Source organism: Limulus polyphemus, unplaced genomic scaffold (genome assembly GCF_000517525.1).
Source record: "Limulus polyphemus unplaced genomic scaffold, Limulus_polyphemus-2.1.2 Scaffold522, whole genome shotgun sequence".
In the NCBI taxonomy this organism is placed as follows: Eukaryota; Metazoa; Arthropoda; class Merostomata; order Xiphosura; family Limulidae; genus Limulus; species Limulus polyphemus.
In genome coordinates this window covers 468,948-489,549 of record NW_013666132.1, presented here as the reverse complement: position 1 = coordinate 489,549, position 20,602 = coordinate 468,948, and the positions used below count along the sequence as shown (strand labels likewise).

Below are 20,602 nucleotides of genomic sequence, written 5' to 3'. Positions count from 1 at the left end.
TATCAAACTGTTGATTATAATTCAAATTTTAGTACTATATATTACTCAATTTCTTAATTTAAAAGCAAATATAAAAACAACACTGATAAACATCAATTTTTGTGAGTCATGTGGTATGTTGAATGCAGCACTGGTTCAAATTAGATGTTTGTGATGTCAAAATACTAAGTCTATAATTTCTACAAATTAGAAACTCAAATTACCGATATTGACAAGCTAGAATATAAAATAAAAGCCTGTTATCTTTTCAATTTGCTAAGGTATTGCTCATGTAATAAATCAAACCCAGTGGCACCCCGCCTACCTCTTTCTATTTTTGGAAACACTCCTTTATATACACTTACTTCTATATATGACATGAATAACCAATTGGAAGCTGAGAATGTCGCCCTAGTGGCTTTCTTAGACATTTTAATGGGCTTGGTGCTATTTCTTTCTTTTGAACCAATATTTGCTCAAAATTATATATTTTTTTAGACTAAAATACATCTTGATAAATTATAGTGGAATTCTGTGGTAATAATGTAGTAGTTTATGATTTTTTAGTTATTCAAATGTATATAAAAACCCATAAAAACATTTTGTTTCATATCCTCCATGTGCAATTTTTTTAAAGGGTTAGCAACTTATGTCAAGCTGCAACTGAGTACAAAGGTCGTAACTAGAAAAAATAATTGTTTGCTTTACTTTTTTAGTTACTGTTCTATGTTCTAATAAAAGTAAGTTGAAGAACTTATTTCAAAATAGCAATAATCTATATACATATATAATAATTGAAATGTGACTGTATTTTATAAAATACTAGTCTACTAAAACACAGCCAAGACAAGTTACTTTGTACAGACCAAAGGTCAGTTTTATGTTATTTGATACAGTTACATGAGTGCATGTGAGCCTCGTGATTGTAACTTCTATATTGTCAGCCAGGCACGGCCGAAAGGTCAATAGAATAAAAATAATATATGTAAATGTATAATGTTATGAGATTTAAGCTATTTAGTCTAAACATTTATGTTTTTGTGTTATAATTTGTGTTCCATTCTAGAATAAAAGAGGCATAGTTTATATTTATTTCCTAATTTTTTATGGTGGTTATGAGATTGGTCAAATCCACCAAACCCGTACAAAGATTAGTTACTCAATACAACAGATAAAGTTTTTCTTAAGAAACGTTTGATAACTATCTGGACATTATGAAGATTTTGCATGTGAAATTTGAAAATGTTCCAATGCTAAAAATATTTTTAATCTTAAAATGAAAATTACTTTGCATGTTAGATAGGCAACATGCAAAAAAGAAAACAAAAGGCACAAGAAAAACATTACTTTACAAACCTTAAGACTTAATAAAAGAATTTTTACATTTTGTGTATGAACGCAATGTAATGTTTACTAATAATGTACCGAATTTTGTTAACATTCATTTACTAATTTAAAAGTTATAGCGTAAAAACTATAACAAGCACAAAATGGTTACAAGGTCAGTCCCAGGGACTGAGCCCATGCTGAAAGAGTTATAACACCTACTGCATTTGCTATAGCAGGCACCATCAACAAATGCACAGTTCCAAGATCAACAGTAACTATATTAGCCAAACAATTCCTTCAGACTCAAAGAATAGCAGCTTACACTACAGGACAACCCTCTGATGGCTAAACAGTGTATTACAAAGTGTCTGTTATACGCATATTTCCATTCGTATCATTCTGCATGCAATCTGATATTGTGTGATGCTCAAAAAAAGTTGCATAAATTATGAATATTAAATTTAGAAATAAAATAAGATTTTTTTAAACTTCCCAGTTTAATAAAGATATTTTTAATGTTTCAAGAACAGTAAAATTTTTAAGAGGTTATGTTGCAGATCAGTCTATGGAGTAATGAACTGTTAGTAGTTCACTGTCAAATAATGAGAACACACAAAAATAAATCCTTTTTTTTTTGAGAAATTGTGTAATTTGTTAGAAATAGTGCTGAAGAAGATTTATGGTAAAAACAGACTGTATATAAAAGAACATCAAAAAGGGACAAGAATAATAGTGGGACATTATATGAAAATTAAACAGAAAAGCTTATTAGTAGTACAATTTGCTGTAAATTAAGTTTTAAAGTAAAAATAAATTAATTTCTTAAAACCAAAATTACTTTACACATTGGATAGTCCACATTCAGTTAACCCTATCACCACGAGTATCCTTTACTGTGAATAACATAAGGTTTTTGTGTCTTACATTCAAAATTTTGTTAAACTACTTATTGTTTACGTTATACCAATTAGTATAGCATAAAATCTTAGCAAATAATTAATATTTTAATAGTATACAAGTTTTACATTCTTAATTCTACAAGGCAATATTAAAAAAATCCTGAATTTCTCCTAGTGTGACACATTTTCTCTAGGCATCTTCTTTTCTCTATTTTATCCACCACCCCTCCAAAAAGTAAAAAGTAAAATTGATAGCGTAACGTGAGCTGCATGTTCCCCGAGTGATTTATCAACATATAATGGTGCATTTAGTAGTTAGACATGGTTCAAAGGGCAATAAAATAATAAAATTTAATTATAAATAGATGTATACTGTTATGCATTTAAAGCTACTTAGGATAAACAAATGTAGTTTCACACTACATTTGAAGACATTCTAGTAAGAAAAGAGGGTAATTTAGATTTATTTCCTTTGGGGGGGGGGGTTATGAGGTCAGTCAAATTGACCAACCTCGTAACGACTTTGCACACAGACTATTCCAAAACAAGTACTCAATATATTCATGGACATATCTTTGTTTTAGTATATTAAAAATACTTCACTAGAAAATATATACACACTATATTGAAAGTTAGAAGAATTAAATCTATAAAGACCTTTAAAATGAGTATAAAAAGGTCAAGGAGTCAGTCAAATTGACTAAACCCATGTTGAGAGAGTTAATGAGCACGTAGATTTAAAATAAAAAAACACTAATCATCCAGATCCACAATACACTTCACATGATGTCCAATACTGCAATAATTGTACTGATATTGTTGACTAAGTGACTGGCATCACAACTTCTCAGAAGAGTTCACAGTCAACATCTCATTTGATATGAGTGAAAGGCAATGTTGCACAGGCAACACTAAGAAATATCAATTACACTTTCACATTAAGTAAACTAATGTCATAAGAAAAGGAAAATTCCAGGGCTGCAAGTATAAAACTAGCCAGGTGAACTTTGCTATTCAGACAACATTTCAGGAGTGAAAATCCACCATGTCCCTTGACAACTTGTTTTTCACCTAGAAGACCCACTTTATATGTATATTTTAACCTAAAGGGTTTATTTTGCATCTATAGTTTCAAATAAAGTACTTATTTTTCCATGCAATATATTTTCAAGTTTTGATTTGAAACATTGTAGTTTTGATCAAAGTCATGTGCTAATTCAACTCCAGGCATTGCTTTCTGTAACACGGTTTGGTCAAGAGGGCTATTTACTATTTCATGGAGTAGTTCCATAGTAGCACACATTGTCTTGTAAATGTGGGACTTATGTATGTATGGCTGTCACATGAAGCAAAGATGTCTCCAATGTTATTATGAGCACACAGTATTTTTTTTAAGTTCTAGTTTGAACCATGGTAATTTTTTATTGAAATCCTGTGCTAATTTAATTCTAGACATTGCTTTTGTGTAGTACAATTTGGTCACATAAGTTGCTTACTATATCTTCGGATGGTTCTATTGTACCCTGCACCAGTGCTTCTCACCCGGGGTTCCGCGGAACCCTCAGGTTCCATGACAGACATCTGGTGGTTCTGCAGAGTGTAAGAGTTCCACATATCCTAATACATAAATAAATACTAGTCACATAATTGCAAAACGACTACATAATATTTCTTTATCAGTATAACAGGTTTCATAATGACACAACATAAAAAGAAGTCAATGCATTGTTTTAAATTAGTGAGCAAGACCATGTACAAACATGTGCTTGAGTCATGTAAACTTTTATTGTTTGAAAGAGCACACTTCTTGTTATGTGTGTGTGTGTGTGTGCACGAGTTGTTTTTCGTGATTTGCATGTATGTGTGTGGGTATATAGCCACATTAAACATACATACTCTGTCTGGAATTATTGATATAGTATTGCAGTCATGTTTTTTGTAATGAATGCTGTGAAGGGTTGCATGACACAAATTTGACTCCAGAAGAGTTCTATGGATTCAAAAAGGTTGAGAGCCACTATCCTACACTGTATTGTGCATTAAGACTATTTTCAAGTGGATTTGTTTTCATCTTGCTGATGAAGTATTATCTTTATGCTGGCCATGTATGTTTGTTCTTAATCTGTATTCCAACCTTAAAAATAGTTATTTAGTGATCCTTAAATACAGTTTTATTCCCAAGATTAATTTTCTATTTAATTTTGTTTAAATATAGTTCACTTTATAATTTTCTTCAATTTTAAAAACTTTATTCCACACTTAGTAAACACCAATGCTATAGTCCTTTCCTACTGGAAGATCTGCCAGTGTTTGATCTATTCTTCTTTCTTTTCTGTAGAATTGATGAATCTCTTTAACTTCTTTGCAATCCCCTTTGGAGCCTTTCATGACCTAGAATTTGAGTCATACAGCAACATATTACAATACTTCATTTATCAAATATCCATGGTTTAACAGTATGTGGATTTGGTATTCCAAGACTCAGAGTTGACCAAGCACATGTTTACTTGATCCGCACAAGAATCAGAGTTTGGGATCTTGTATTTGAGAGGACAAGGGTAATGGTTTGTTATGGGTGAATTGAAAGAGACAAGAAATGATCTGAAGCTGGACAAAAACAAATATATTTGAAAGTCCCTGTGTAAATACTTGTAGATTCAAGAAAAGAAATGCATCATCTTCTCAACCTCTTCACTGAATTTTTTTTTTTTTAGTTTGTTTCAGATCTTCTTGCACAGTTACAAGAGGGATATCTACACATAGCTGTCCCTTGTCTTAAAGTTATAATTTTCCTACAGTGAAGATGTATTTCTGATAGGTACTTACCTCTACTCACATAAATAGCTATTCTTGTTCAGTGCTGCTCTCTATATTCCAAACAAATTTTATGCATGCTACAAGCCTTCTATCTCCCCTCCATTGGAATTGACTGATTTTTATGCATCTCTCATGCAAATCATCATGAGTCAACCCTTCACCAATAAGATTGTGACATATTCTCATGACACACGTGACTCCCTCTATTCAATTCTACCGAACTATTAATTCGAGTTTTGGTAGAAAATGGAAGCACCGGTTTTCAGTGGGGAAGAAGGGCAGAACATGTGAGGAGAGGTAAGCACCTATTGAAAATATATTTTCAGCATAGGAAAATTATAACTTTTGATAGGGTACGTTAACTCCTCTCACATAAATAGCTAGAATCCCACATCGAATAGGTGGAGAGAGTGGTGCAAGGGAAAGAAAGAAGCATCTTCCGAAAGCATCTAAAGGACACGCCCTAAGATGAGACAGTTAGGTCCCAAGATCTGATGTGGGGGGACCACACCACTTCTGAAACAGGTATACTTTTCACCCATCATAGAAAGATGTCACATATATAGGTGGAAAACAAAGGAGCACATGCAATTGGGAGAGAACTATGGCCAGAAAGTGATCCAAACCATGTAATATTTATGAAACTGCATCCCAGAAATTATAAAAGTGGGTAAAATGAAAAGGATGTGCCACTAGATGTAGAGTGGCTAGAGTGTGATGGACTGTACATGGCAAGTCAACTACATCCAAAACCATGTTGCTGGGAACTAACATCCATGCTGGGGGTAGGATTAAGATCATATCCTCGGAAAGTCAACTACAATCCAAAACCCAGGCTAGCTGGAAAAAGATCATACTGGTGGAAAAATCCAAAACCCAGGCCATCTGGTGGGGAAGATAGAAAAGAGGATCATACTCTCTTCACCTCAAGTTCAGGAGACCAGAGGGAATCAAGTACCCCTGACTCATGAATGGGGCACATGTGAATATGATAAATTAATAGATTGATCCAGGAACCCAACATCCAGTATCAAAAAGATGTCTACATAATGTAAACTATCTCTCTCAAAAGTGAAATCGACCAGAACTGTGCCAAGCACAGTAACATCCTCGGAATAATAAGCATCGAGGGAGAGCAGAAGGGAAGGAACTGTAACAATCCACAATTACCTCCACTGTGACCCACAACACTGATGGAGTATGAATGAGGGATGAATATAGGAATCTGTAATACATGTGTGAGGAATTATGTTGATTGGTTCTATTCAAAATCCAAAACTCGGCCACTGGGAACTGACATCCACATGGGGGTAGGGTGAGGGATATCAATTGAAGAGGTGAACTGCAATTTTGACGGCTCACTCCCATTTGTTTTTATGTTTAATATTAGAGGATATCATGTTATCTACACCAACAGAACACCACCACCCTACTCTCAAATGAATGGTTTTATAATCATTTATATGTTTTTTGTATTTCATTAACCCATTCAGGAGGATGCCTCCATAATCCACCACCCCAGTGGCTTGGAAATGGAAAGTGGTGAGGACTCTCAAAGTCCACTAGAAGAAAAGGGGGTAAACATGATGGAGAGTCCAGAGAAACGACAACACCTGAGACAGTGCAATGGGTGACCACAAAACCCTATACTTAAAAGCAGACCATAACAATTTATTCAATAAAAGGCATGGCAGGGATGAGCAGCTTTCACCTTCTGCTTTACCAATGTAGTCCATGGATGGGTACGGTTTGAGACGGGCAAACTTATGAAGCAATTCTATCACAAGGATAAACCTACAAGCAATCTTATGGAACACCCCATCTCTGCACTGTGCGTTGTGTGGCCATGGAATTATAATATGTACATTGACATGACTTGACAGTGTAGATTTGAACAGTTAAAGAATACCTGGTCAGGTACCACTCACCACAGAGAGGGATTCAAACAATGAGCATGAATAAAAGGGAAAAGGGCCCCTGAAACTGAAAAATAAGAGAAAAAACCTAACTTACCCAGTCAAAGTCTCACTGAATTCTGATATTCTAGAATGTCTACAAGATAACCCGAATAGGAAGGAAACCACGATCTGATGCAAATAGTGAGAGACAAACATATCATGGGTAGTCAACATGCCTGATTGAAGAAGTACCTCCAAACGACGATGAAGATGTAATGCTAATGAAAAGGTAACGCGTTAAATGAAGTGAGAAGACAATCAGAACAAAATATGAGAAGAAGACAACAAAGAGGAAGAAACCAATTGAATGACGAGCCAAACCCACTTGGCAAAGGAGGAAGGAGAAATAACATGTACAGAGGACAGTTGCCAAGGAAGAAAGAGGCAGAAATGGACACCACATAAGAATGCCATGCAAGCAATATAACACAGAAGATTATTCGGATCAGGATGAGGATAAAGGTGTGATACGGAAGGAAGGGAAAGCGGCTAAATGGAGGAATTATCCTCATGAACCACCAGATAGGAAAAACAATCTGGAGAAAGGAGAAGATATGTAAAAGGATAGGGAGTGTGTGAAACAATGATGGCAAATAAACAGACCACTGATGTCCACAGGCAAATAGTAAAGGAAGGAAAACATAAGAGAAGGTGAAATAAGTAGCACTGGGAGAGAGATTCGAACGTTGGCAAAATGAGGCAGTGCAGGGCCCATCTGGAAGGGCAGCCTGCTGCTGTGAACAACAAATCTGGAAGGAACACATCCACAGTTAAAGTACAAGAGAGGTAAATACATGTGGGATCAGGAAAACAAAAGATGTGGGACGGAACTGCCCGAAAATCCGAGACCAAGGAGACAGAAGACCTCCAATCCAAAAGTCAAGAGAGGAAATCCATGACTAAGAAGAGTGAGTTGGTCAGGGGATAACCCTGGACCAAGAAACCACTGATGGAAAAATTCCATTTGCATTGAGAAACTTCAATGTAACAAAGGTGAATGAAACAAGCCAGAAAAGAGACTAACCTTTAGGAGAAGCCAATTACCTTGCCAATGACCAGAGGAAAAGCCATGAGTGAAGACAGAGGACAGGAAGGTCTGGATAAAACACCAGTGACTGAGGGTGGCAAAGACGAAAAAGTAACGGAGGAGAAAGTTGGGGCTGGAGAAGCCACGAAAACCACAGCTGAGATGAAGAGCTATCAGAAGGACTGAACACGGAGTGTCAAGGAACAGGTGCAACAGCCTGATGAGACAGAAAATCTTGTACCTCCTCAGACAGATGCAGGATGGTGGCAGGATCCCAAATTATTGGGAAGGAAAAGGGTGCCAGGGACAGAGGAGGTGGGGAATGAAATAGTAGGACAAGTCCCTCTGATAAAACCTGAAGAACTCATGAAACTATATTGAAAGATCACCAAAGAGTAACAATATAAAATAGTCAAACTCCCCCTGGACCAGAACCCTACAGTTAGTTTCCGGTACTGTTGGCGACAAGCCCATCAATGTTGAATCAAACAACGCAATGAGAAACTCCTGGAAAGGGGGCAGGAACAGGTAGATAAGGGCTAGGATGGGAAAGGAATAGAGGCATGTCATGGCTCCAACTGCAACAAACGTGCAACCAAACAAGAAAGGGTCGAATGTTGATGCACAGATTACACATGAGATTCCAAAGTCTCATATACATGATCAAAAACATATCACCAAACAAAGAATACAGAAATCCCAAAAACAAGAAGGCGGCAAATGTACTCAGGACAAGGTTGCATCGTGACCCAGAAAATTCCAACTACAGTGAAACTACGTGTGTAAAGCGAGAGCCGAAGATGACAAACAAGCCAACATGGAGGTAATAAGGAATCACAGAAAACTGAAGAATTGGATAAAACATAACATATCTGAGAAATCATGTTGACAAATGTTGTATTAGATCTAGCTGATTCTGCAAGACAAGAGGAGTAGGGAAAAAACGGCAAAATCTGGTGGTATAAAAGGCTATCAAACCTTCATCAGCCTGAACAGGTTCGTCTTGTTCAGGAGGACTAGTGGGACAAGTTGAGGAGAAGGCGGCTGATCCATAAAATTAGTAATCTCATGATGGATAATAGCAGAGAAAGCCAATGGAAAAAACTTGAAAATTCCTAGTTTAAGAAAAGTCATGACATCTAATATTTGTTAATGGTGAAATGTTTCAAAACCCAATAGATCATAATAAATTACACAAAATTCCTGTATAAAAATTTCATAACAACCAAAATTAACAAAGTCGAATTTTACTGACACATTACTAGGCTTATTGCAACTAAGTAATATTCTAATATTGTATTTGCACAATGAAACTCGAGTTAAGTTTCAGAATAGAAGTGCACCAAAGAAATATTTTTTTAGGTACAGTTGGATTCAGTCTCTTTATTAAAAACAATTATCAGCACTAACTAACCACTAAAAATATTGCTTTAAAAATTATGTTTTTCTTTCATTGCATGATTAAATTACACAATTTTTGCTATACAATGTAAGACTAACAGGCTGAGATTAAAATTTACACCTTTAAGAGTAGAAGCCTAACATTGTTTAACCCTATGGTAGCCTTGTCCTCAAATTGCAACCTAACGTCACTATCATTATATTTCACTCAAAAATAAAACTAGTTGATGAAATTGTTGAAATTTGACAAGAACTTTCCTAAAGGCATGTAGTTTCTGAAAAAATAAAATTGATTATTTTTATTATTTCTAATAAAAAAATTCGTTTTGTAATGTAGTTAATTGCACTCAGACACTGAATAATTCACCTGCAAGGTGGTTGTTATATGAGGTAAAAAATACTATTATTTTACCTTACAGTTTTTAACATTTTATTTGCATAAGCTCTAGAACCTCATAAATAAAATAAAAAAATTTTAAGACAAATGTTTATATTTTATTTTCTGTTTCCTCTATGACTAACTATTTATTATCATCAACATACAGGGCAATGAAATGTTTAAAATTCTCTACAATATTCTTCTTGGTCTCCTATACATAATTTCACATCTTTATCTTTTCACTTAGACTATTTTTAATTTTTCTTTCAAATTCTTTATCTTTTACTATTTATGATGATATGTCAACTGATGCCCACAGGGCTTTATGAAGTTGTTTTGGCAGACTCCATGCTGAGACTTGTTGCAAAAACAAGATGGTGTTTATAGATGAGCTGTGTCTATAAGTTTTCACAATCCAGGCAACAAGAAGTTAAACTTATAAAAATCATTAAATATTTCCAAATGTGTGTTTTAAAACACAAATAATACATAATTTATTAAAATATAAAAGTAAAACCTAAATGCAACTTAACTGTCTATCAAACTAATACATATAAGGTGAGAAACAATTGCCAAGTGCTATGGATACATCAAGAGAACAGTGGACTCAGTTTCATTTCATCCTGTTTAAAAATAAACTTATAATCATACATTAACATCACAGTAACAACCTTGAAGAGCAAAATCTGGTCTTTCTATTGGTTATAAGCATGTCATTCAACTTCAAACTTTCGCATAACAACCCAGTTTCAACTTTGTAAGTGGCCACGGCTGACCTTAAGGTAAAGAATAATTTACAACTGTTGTTTGGGGGGGAAGAAATTCTTTAAGAGTAATGGAGACAATAATGTAAAAGAAATGTATCCGTACTTTGGCTGTCTAAAAGAGGCCTATACAGTGCAGACCAGCCCTTGAACTTGAGAAATTGTAACCGTGAGCTGATCATGACAGCAAAAACTGAAGTTTTACTTGTTGTTTTAGAGGTTTCTTTTGAAATAAAGGAATAAAAACAGATAATATAAAACTTTGAATTATAACATACATAATAATTACAATTTCATTAAAATACATTGATAGTAAAGTGGTTTAACCCTTTAACAACCACTACCCATTTTAAATACCCTTCTACACATATCACAAAGTATTATATAGTTACCTTAAAATTTAATTAAGCCAGTTTACCATCAATGTATTCTAATGAAATTACCATTATCAAATACATTATAATTCAAAGTTTTATATTATTCAAGTTATTATCCCTTTGTTGTGAAAGAAACCTCTAAAACAAACAATTAAAGCTTCAGTGTTCAGATCATGTGACTTGAATACTTTTGAAAGATTGTATGTTTGTTTGCTTATGTATCATTATAGCTCTCTCTCTCTCTCTCTCTGTACCTTTGCAACAGTCTAGTCGAAGTTCTATGCATACGAGGTCAAATTTCACACATTAGTTTCGGTTCTCAACTGCTGGAATTCTTAGGAAATTACTTTATCCCCCTCTCCCATCAGCTAGATGCCAGGCTCATGTTCCAAAGCAATCTGTTGCTAAGCAACAGTTTTTTTTCTGCCCTTGAAAAGGAATCTTATAATCAATAAAAAGAGCAGAATTCACATTTTGTCTCTCCTGGTAAATGCGATGCAAGTAATAGATTATTTTTCAAATGACAAGCATATTTCTGTTGGCATCCATTGTGGATAGCAGTGTTCCCAGCACCTGGCTATTGCTTCATGCCTTATAAATATTAGTTTGATAGACAGTTTTTAGGTTTTGATTTTACATTGTAGTTAATTATGTGTTATTTATGTTTTCAAATTCTTATTTGAAAGGTTTACTGATTTTTATAAGTTTACTTATTCATCTTGTATCTCACTGAATCTAAACATATGACATATGCAAAACATTTTTGCCCTTGGGTTAATGAATCTCCCACGAAGAGTTGTAAAAAGGCCCTAGAGCCATTATAAGATGTTTAGGCATAAATAATGAAAAAAAAGAATGGAAAGGAAAATTGAAAATAAATCATAAGTGAAAAGATAAAGATGTGTGATTAAGCATATGAAACAGAGAAGACTTCTAGTAAATTTATATGAAGAGTTGAAAGGTATGTACATATTTCCATATGTTAATTTTAAACATTTCATTGCACTGATGTTGATGATAATAGCTAGATATAGTAGTGATATAATAAGGAAAATAGAAAATAGAATAAAAACATTTATCTTTTTATCAAAACTTTTGATATTCATTTATAAGGTTCTCAAGATTATGCAAATGAAATGTGAAAACTGTAAGATATAATGTTGTATTTATATACTTCATATAAAAATCACCTTGCAGGTGAACTATTCAAAGTCCGAGTGCAAATAACTACAATAAATAATGAATTTTTTATTAGAAATAGTACAAAAAATCAAGATTAAATATTTTGTTATTGTGAAACTACATGTTTTAAGAAAAGTTCTCGTTAAATTTTAAATAATTTCACCCACTAGTAATATTTTTGTAATGAAATATAACAATAGCAATGTTACGTACTTAAAATTTCAGCAGTTATCAGGTTAAATGATGAAGAAAAAGGTAACATCAAAGTGAGTCAAGTTATCACCTACCAGTGATACCTACATTGTAACACATGTTCTAGAATCTTAACGACATCCAATCATCATGGCTCATTAGCTATGTGGACACTTTTTTTCAAAAAAGTACAGCATTTTTTAAGTTTGATTACCAATCACATTTATTATATAAATTTTCACTATGGTGTAAAAATGAAAGGCAATGTGCTAATATTCTTAAGTTTTGACCTTGACTTTATATTTATTTCTCTTCGAGGTAATTGTATGAAATTCCTATATAAAGATATAAAACCTATCCTATATTAATACAGACATGTTTTGGTATCAATGAATCATAAAGACACTATACAGAATGAAAATATCAGAACAACTACCTCAACTATTGCAGCCATGTTATTGATGGTATGTATGCCTATAAGGCCATGCACAGTTTTACGACCTTGAACATGAGCTGCCTTTGCCCAACCTTGTTCCTGAGCCTGAGTACGAAGCCACTCCTCAGCCTATTTAAACAAAAAAAAACACAAATTACATTTTCTTCAAATCAATATACAAAAAACAACATTTAACAATCATTTTGAAAATTATTTTACTCATTCTTCTATAAATAACACCAGATGGCATAATGTTTATTTCCAATGAATTATTAATCAGTGTAGTACTATTTAGTAATGCATGTCAATTATATAATATATAGCTCTTGAAAAGATCATAAGGTGAAAATATTATAGACTCCTGATTAACTATTTCAGCACGAGCTCATTACCGGGGACTGACTTCAAAACCATTTTCTGATTGTTATAGTTTTTGTGCTATAACTTTTAATACAGTAAGCACATGTTCATGAAATTTTGCAGTTTATCAGTAAATATTATATAGTCTTTCATATACAAAATATCAATTTTTAAATTAAATTTTATGATGATTTTTAAGTAATGTTTTTTCATGTCTTTTTTTCTTTTCAAATGTTGCCTGTCTATCATGCAAAGTAATTTTCATTTTAAGATTAAAAATACTTGTATGCATCAGAAAATTTTCAAATTTCACATGCAAAATCTTCATAACCTGTAGATAATTATCACACATTTTTTACGAAAAACTTTAAATTTTATTTGGTATTTTCACTATCAAATCTCTGTATGGATCGGGTCAATTTGACTGACCTCATAATCACCATAAAAAATTAGGAAATATATATAAATTATGCTTTTTTCATTCTAGAATGTTTAGTCTAAATAGCTTAAATTTCATAACATTATACATTTATATATATTTACTATTTTTATTATATTGACCTTTTCAGCCATGCCTGGCTAACATTACAGAAGTTGCAATGATGCAGTGCACGTGCACTCATGTTACTGTATCCAAGAATATAAAACTGGCTTTTACAAAGTGACCTGTCTTGGCTGTGTTTTAGTAGAGAAGTATTTTGTAAAATAAAGTCACATTTCAGTTTTAATATCTTATATATGTATGTACATTATTACTATTTACAAACAAGTTCTTAAATTTCAGTTCTTTTTCTTAAAACATAGAACAGTAAATATAAAATTATACATAACAATTATCTCTTCTAGTTATGAATTTTGTACTCGTTTGCTGCTTGCCGTAGGTTGCTAAGCTTTATCAAATTTCACACATGGGAGATGTAAAACGAAATATTTTTTTTAGGTTTTATATATACATTTTGAAATAACTAGTCATAAATTACTATATCAATACCAAAGAATTCCACTATAATTTATCAAGATTAGTAACTAAGGTGTATTTGGGTCTAAAAAATATGAAATTTCGAGCTTACTAGTCTTACCTTACCACTTGGAATCTTGTATAAAAAGGACGAGTTCCGTAACTGTACATTTCAAAAAAGCTGAGAAAGCCAATAGGGGGACATTCTGAGCTTTCGATTGGTTATTCACTCGTCACAGAAAGAAGTGTACGTAAGCAAGTGTTTACAAAAATGGAAAGAGGTGGGTGTGGCCACTGTGTTTGACTCAGTAAATGTAGCAATATCTCAGCAAATAGAAAAGATAGGAGGTATTTATTTTATATTCTAGCTTCTCAATACTGGTAATTGGAGTTCCTAATTTGCAAGAAACTATCAACATTTTATTTTAAATGCTGCATTCAACATACCATGTGCACACAAAAATTGATGTTTAGGTTTTTTATATTTTCTTTTAAATCAAAAAATACTAAAATTTAAATATAATCTACAATTTGATACCACACTTATTGACATAAATTCATAAAATAGTAGTTGAATAAAATTTTGAATGTGAGTCAACAAACGTGATGATATAGCCTTTTACCCGTGACCTGTAAATAGGGTTAAAAAAGCCGTTCCCAAACTGTACAAAAATGAGTAATTTCAACCTGTTTTTAACAAGATTACAATTATTTGTTATGTCTGTATGATGCTTATGTATCTCTCAGGACTAGAATTGCTACATACATAACAATCTTAAAAGTTTAGTACCTTAACTGCAAGTACTTTGGTTCACACCTAATAGCAATAAACTTTTATACAGTTATATTTCATGCCTATAATAAACAACGATCAAATTGTTTATATTTTGTTCTTAAAATCAAAATTCCTTTTATTTCATAAGCAAAGCATACACTTTTTATGGATATGTTATCCACCATCTGTTGTTTTTTTCCAGATGCTGTACCATATTCATTCCACATAAAATTAATAAAAATTTATACATGTATCTAAAACAAATTGATGAAGTTAAATCTTCACTCAATTACCTCACACATTTCAAGGAACCAGTGCAAATAATAAGCAGTGACTACAATAAAATTAATTGTCAGAAGTAATTAAAATAAGAGATGCTGTCAGAATGTGACAAAAAAAGAAACTTGAACAGTTTTATAAATATACATCTTTCTGATATTCTAATCTCTATTTTTTTTATTTTTTTTAATGGGTAAATTTTTGTACAGCTCTTTTCTAAAAGTAATTACACAGCCTATCAATAAGTAAATAAAGCCATTCAGAAATAATGTCACTTTATTATATAACATGAAACATATGGTACAAGATTGCCATTAGCATTTAGTGGATCTGTTTTTTGTAATATTCAAGGCAAAAACATAACTACACATTGTATTTACAAAATATAAACTTAGTCCTGTGGAAAATTGCCCCTCTTCTGGGGAACTTAGATGGTGATGTCCCTAGAAATAAGTTGTCTGAGGCACTTTCATAATGAATAATTAACATTAATACACTAACACAAGAGTGAAAACAACTAGCACCGATTCTAACCAGGTATAACATACGGAGGCCACATGTATATTTTTCAGTTAAACAAGTTATCTCTTAGGTTAAAATTCAAGCAACTTGTGTAAATATTGATATATATTAAAATATTCATACAATCAACATTGTATAATACACAATTAAAAATTTTATTTAAGAACTGATCAACAGTTGTAAAGACACTACCTGTTTCGACATTATTTACATCAACCTCAGGAGTGTGAAAAACAAGTGTTGTGTAACACAATACAAAAATCCATTGTTATGTAACTACCAGTTTACATATATAAAAAAGATCACACAATCTACTTAGTTTCTTATTTTCTAATCCTTCATCTTTATTTAATATGAAAAGAGAAATGTTAAAAAGAAAAGTGAAAACTCTGCATTAGCTGAACATGTAAATTATACTGGACATGTCATCTAGTGAGGAAAAACTTGTTTTGACTCAATTGAATAATATGACAGCTAGAAATATTAGAGAAACCATAGAAATAATATGTTCATTTACTCTATTTTAAAATTCTTCTAGTTTGATCAATGTATAAACAACCACATTCTCAATCAATTTTATAAATACCCATTTTCTCCATTAACCCTTTTGAGACGAGTCATGGGTGAAAGGCCATGTCATCTCATTTCTTGACTCGCATTCAAAATCTTATTGAACTACTATTTCATGAATTTATTTCAATAAGTTTGATATCATACTGTAGATTACAATTCAAATTTTGTACTATATATTACTCAATTTCTTAATTCAAAAGAAAATATTAAAAAAACAGATAAACATCGATTTCTGTGTGTCATGTGGTATGTTAAATGCAACACTGGTTCAAATTAGATGTTTGTGAAGTCAAAATACTAAGTCAAAAGTTTCGAACGAATTAAAAACACAAATTACCGGTATTGACAAGCCCACTTCTTTCCATTTTTGGAAACACTCCCTTTTATACACTTACTTCTGAATAACCAATCGGAAGATCAGAATGTCCCCTAGTGGCTTTCTCAGCCATTTTAATGCATTTGACACATTTTCTTTCTTTTGAACCATTATTTGAAGGAGGTAGGGTGTTTCTTTAGTCTGCTCAAAATTTCATCTTAGTTACTAAGGTTCATAAATTAGTAGAATTCTATGGCATTGATGTAGTAATTTATGATTTTTTAGTTATTCAAATGCATATATAAACCTAAAAAAAATATTTTGTTTCATATCCTCCACATGCAATATTTTTAAAGGCTTAGCACCTATGCCAAGCAGCAACCAAGTACAAAGGTCGTAACTAGAAGGGATAGTTGTTTGCTTTACTTCTTTATTTACTGTTCTATGTTTTAAGAAAAATAAGTTTAAGAACTTATTTCAAAATAGCAATAATCTATATATGTATATAATGTATAACAATTGAAATTTGACTGTATTTTACAAAATACTAGTCTACTAAAACACAGCCATGATAAGTTACTTTGTACAGACCAAAGGTCAGTTTTATGTTATTTGATATGGTAACACGAGTGCACGTGAACCGCATCATTGTAACTTCTGTATTATTAGCCAGCCACGGCTGAAAGGTCAATATAATAAAAATAATAAATATATATATAAATGTATAATGTTATGAGATTTAAGCTATTTAGTCTATACATTTATGTTTTCATTTTATAATCTGTGTTCATTCTGGAATGAAAGAGACATAATTTATATTTATTTCCTAATTTGTTATGGTGGTTGCGAGATCGGTCAAATCTACCAAACCCGTACAGATATTAATTACTAAAAATAACCCAAAAAATATAAAATTTTTTCTTAAGAAATGTTTGATAACTATCTGGGCATTATAAAGATTTCGCATGTGAAATTTCAAAATGTTCTGACGCATAAAATGAATATTACTTTGCATGATAGATAGACAACATGTGAAAAGAAAAAAGACAGGAGAAATATATTGCTATATAAACCTTAAGACTTAATAAAAATAATTTATATTTTGCATATGAAAGCATTGTAATGTTTACTGACAATCTACCAAATTTTGTTAACATTTGCTTACTAATTTAATAGTTATAGCATGAAACTATAACAAGCACAAAATGGTTATGAAGTCTGTCCCAGGAACCAAGCCCCTGCTGAAAGAGTTAAATGTAATTTATCTTTAGTTTTATTTAACCATTGACTAATTTAATTCAATGGTACATAAATGGGAATGAGATTTTTTTTTCTTTCAGATTTATGAAAAATTGGACATGACAAACCTGGGACATATGGTAAAAACATTTATTTTTTTATCTATTTCATCAAATGTTGATTTTAGTTTATTTTTTTTGAACATCATTTGTTATTTTGTTAAATTTTCTCACAGCTGTATCAACAACTTGAAGGAAGAAACCTCTATCTCAAGCTACATATTTAATTTATAACAGTTCATTTTTAAATGTTCTGAATTAGAACATAGCTTTACAGACCTATAAACATACAAGTAAAAAAGCTGACATTTTTTTTATTACTTTGTATGACATGATTCTTGGTATGGCAGCATGATAACAGAAAAAGGTTTATGACAGACTGTAGTTTCCAACTTATTTTTGTGTTTCTTAACTAATACATCCAAAAACAGTAAACTATTATTTTCTTCAACTTCATAAGTAAATTGAATAATGGGTTCAAGACTATTTAAGTAATTAGCAAAAACTAGTAAGGCTTCTTTACCACGTGTCCCCACACCACAAAAGTGCCATTGACATACCTAACCCACATTTCTGGTTTATGTTTAGCATTCTGTAAAGCATCAGTTTCAAATTTATCCATGAAAAGATCATACTGCAAGGGAGATAATGGAGAACCCACAGCTAGGCCTTCAGCATGTTTATAGATCTCGTTATTAAATTGGAAAATATTAATTTCCCACTCAAGTTTTTGCTAATTTTATCATGTTTAAAATTTCAATGACTGGCACATTGTCCTCTTGTAATTCATCTTTAAAATAATTAATAGCTTTATCACTAGGGTTTTTGTATTTATATGTTGCACAGAATTTGTTTTTCACACTCTGAGGTTGACATGAATAAAGTTGAAACATGTAATGTCTTTTAACAACCACTGACTAGGTTGACAAATAAAAGTTGAATTGTGTATTATATAATGTTGATAACTTGCATATTTTAATATATTTTAAGGTACCTCTTCATTACTGAATCAAGGTTAACTGTTCTAAAATTATTTATATGTTAAAAATTAATATAATGATATAAAGTGAAACTTTCTAAATTAAAAATCTTTTGGGATTTTATGGTACTTAAGTCATTCTAATTCTACAACTTAATATGTTGTTGTAGTAATGGTTCTCTTCATTTCAGTGGAAAATGATGTTCCTAACGAAAAAGAAACTGAAGATTATTTAGAAAAAACTTTGCCTTTGTGTAAAACAGCCAAAATCCCTAAGCACAATACACCTTAGTTATTAGAAGCACTACAGTTGAGAAGAATCAGTTGGAGATACAATGAGAATATTATTGTCAGTTCTAAAGATTACTTTACTCTGTGAACTTTGTAAAGTTTGAACTTTAAAAAGGAAGTTATCTTTCAAGATCTAACATTGTATACCTACAAGTAATCTTGAGATAAAAAAAATTATATAAATATATATATATATTTTTTTTTAATATATAATAACTATCACACTGACCTTCTCAATATTTCCTTCAAATTTATCCAAAGCTTTCTTACAATTTGTGAAAGAATATCCAGTTGTTTTCCGTAGTTTTGCCAAAGCAGATTTGTTAATGGCTCTCCAACGTCCGGTAGTATGAAAAAATCGACAAAAGTCTTGAAATAACATATTTCTTCATAAGCTGAAAAAACACGTCATAAAAAATATTTAAAAGCATAGATTACATTAAATAATACATGGTCTGGAAAAATAAAATATTTTGTCTGTGAAAAACGTTTTCCAAAGACAAAAATAATTCAAAAGAACTTTCATCATCACCTGCCAATTTAGTTTTAAAACAGTAACACAAAATCTCAGGTAGTTGTGAAATTTTTTTAAATACCATAGAATACAAAGCAATAAAAACGTTGTAATAATTCTTCACAACCTCATTTACAAATTCACTATGAAAAAATCATTAAACAGATTTATTACCTAAATATGTCTTTAATATAAACAATGTCTTTAAAAACAGTAAAGAAAAATATAAATATGTATTACTAAATCAATATAGGTGAAATTAATGACTTTCATGCCTCAAATGAAAAAGTTTTAAAGGAAATATTCTTTTTAAACATGTTCACAATTCTCATACATACAACTTTAAAAGTTAATTTGATTTCCACGCTAAAGTTTAGCACGAGGTAACGTTTCCCTTCTTCCAATTAAGTGGTCCTTTCAGGGTATGTTTGTCAGGCCATCCTTAATTCCATATGTATGGAATGAGAATCATTATACTGTTATAAAACTAAGGAGTACTTAGATATTAATATGTATTTGTTGAAATTGCATTTTTCTATTTTTTTGTGTGTGTTTCTTAACTAATACATCCAAAAACAGTAAACTGTTATTTTCTTCAACTATACAAGTAAATTGAATAGTGGGTTCAAGACTATTTAAGTAATTAGCAAAAACTAGCAAGTCTTCTTTATCAGGTCACCACTTTTTGACACATTTCTTAATATTATGTTGAAGTTAGTTCCCACTATATTCCTCAACAATTAGCATGAGCATAAATTAATATGCTCAGTATGATCTCTACTGGTTTGAAGGGTTCTTCACATCAGATACCACAGAAGTAGCAAGCAAAAAAGGATATGCTCACAAAGAGATGTATCTATTTCAGGTTGCTGCTGAGTCTGGAGGTAAACAAGGGGAAGACACCATGGAAGGGAAGTTTGAAATACAATGGCCCAACCATGCAAAAGTCAAGATATTCATTTTTTTTTTTTTGTAAAACCACACGCAGATATGAAAC

General features: G+C 31.8%; 1 protein-coding gene across 4 annotated transcripts in view; it reads right to left on the bottom strand.

Moving 5' to 3' along the window:
• The window catches only part of LOC106458846 (elongation factor Ts, mitochondrial-like), a 62,800-nt gene that overhangs the window by 31,010 nt on the left and 11,188 nt on the right, over positions 1 to 20,602 (bottom strand). For 3 of the 4 annotated variants that reach the window (XM_022385197.1, XM_013918400.2, XM_022385198.1), the window contains 2 exons: positions 19,321 to 19,486; positions 12,741 to 12,869 (listed from right to left, as the gene is read on the bottom strand). In XM_022385197.1, coding sequence (XP_022240905.1) covers positions 12,741 to 12,869; positions 19,321 to 19,473 — 282 coding nt within the window. In that variant the 5' untranslated portion in view covers positions 19,474 to 19,486. The remainder of the gene's footprint in view (positions 1 to 12,740; positions 12,870 to 19,320; positions 19,487 to 20,602) is intronic. The other variant, XM_022385196.1, reaches the window with a different exon arrangement.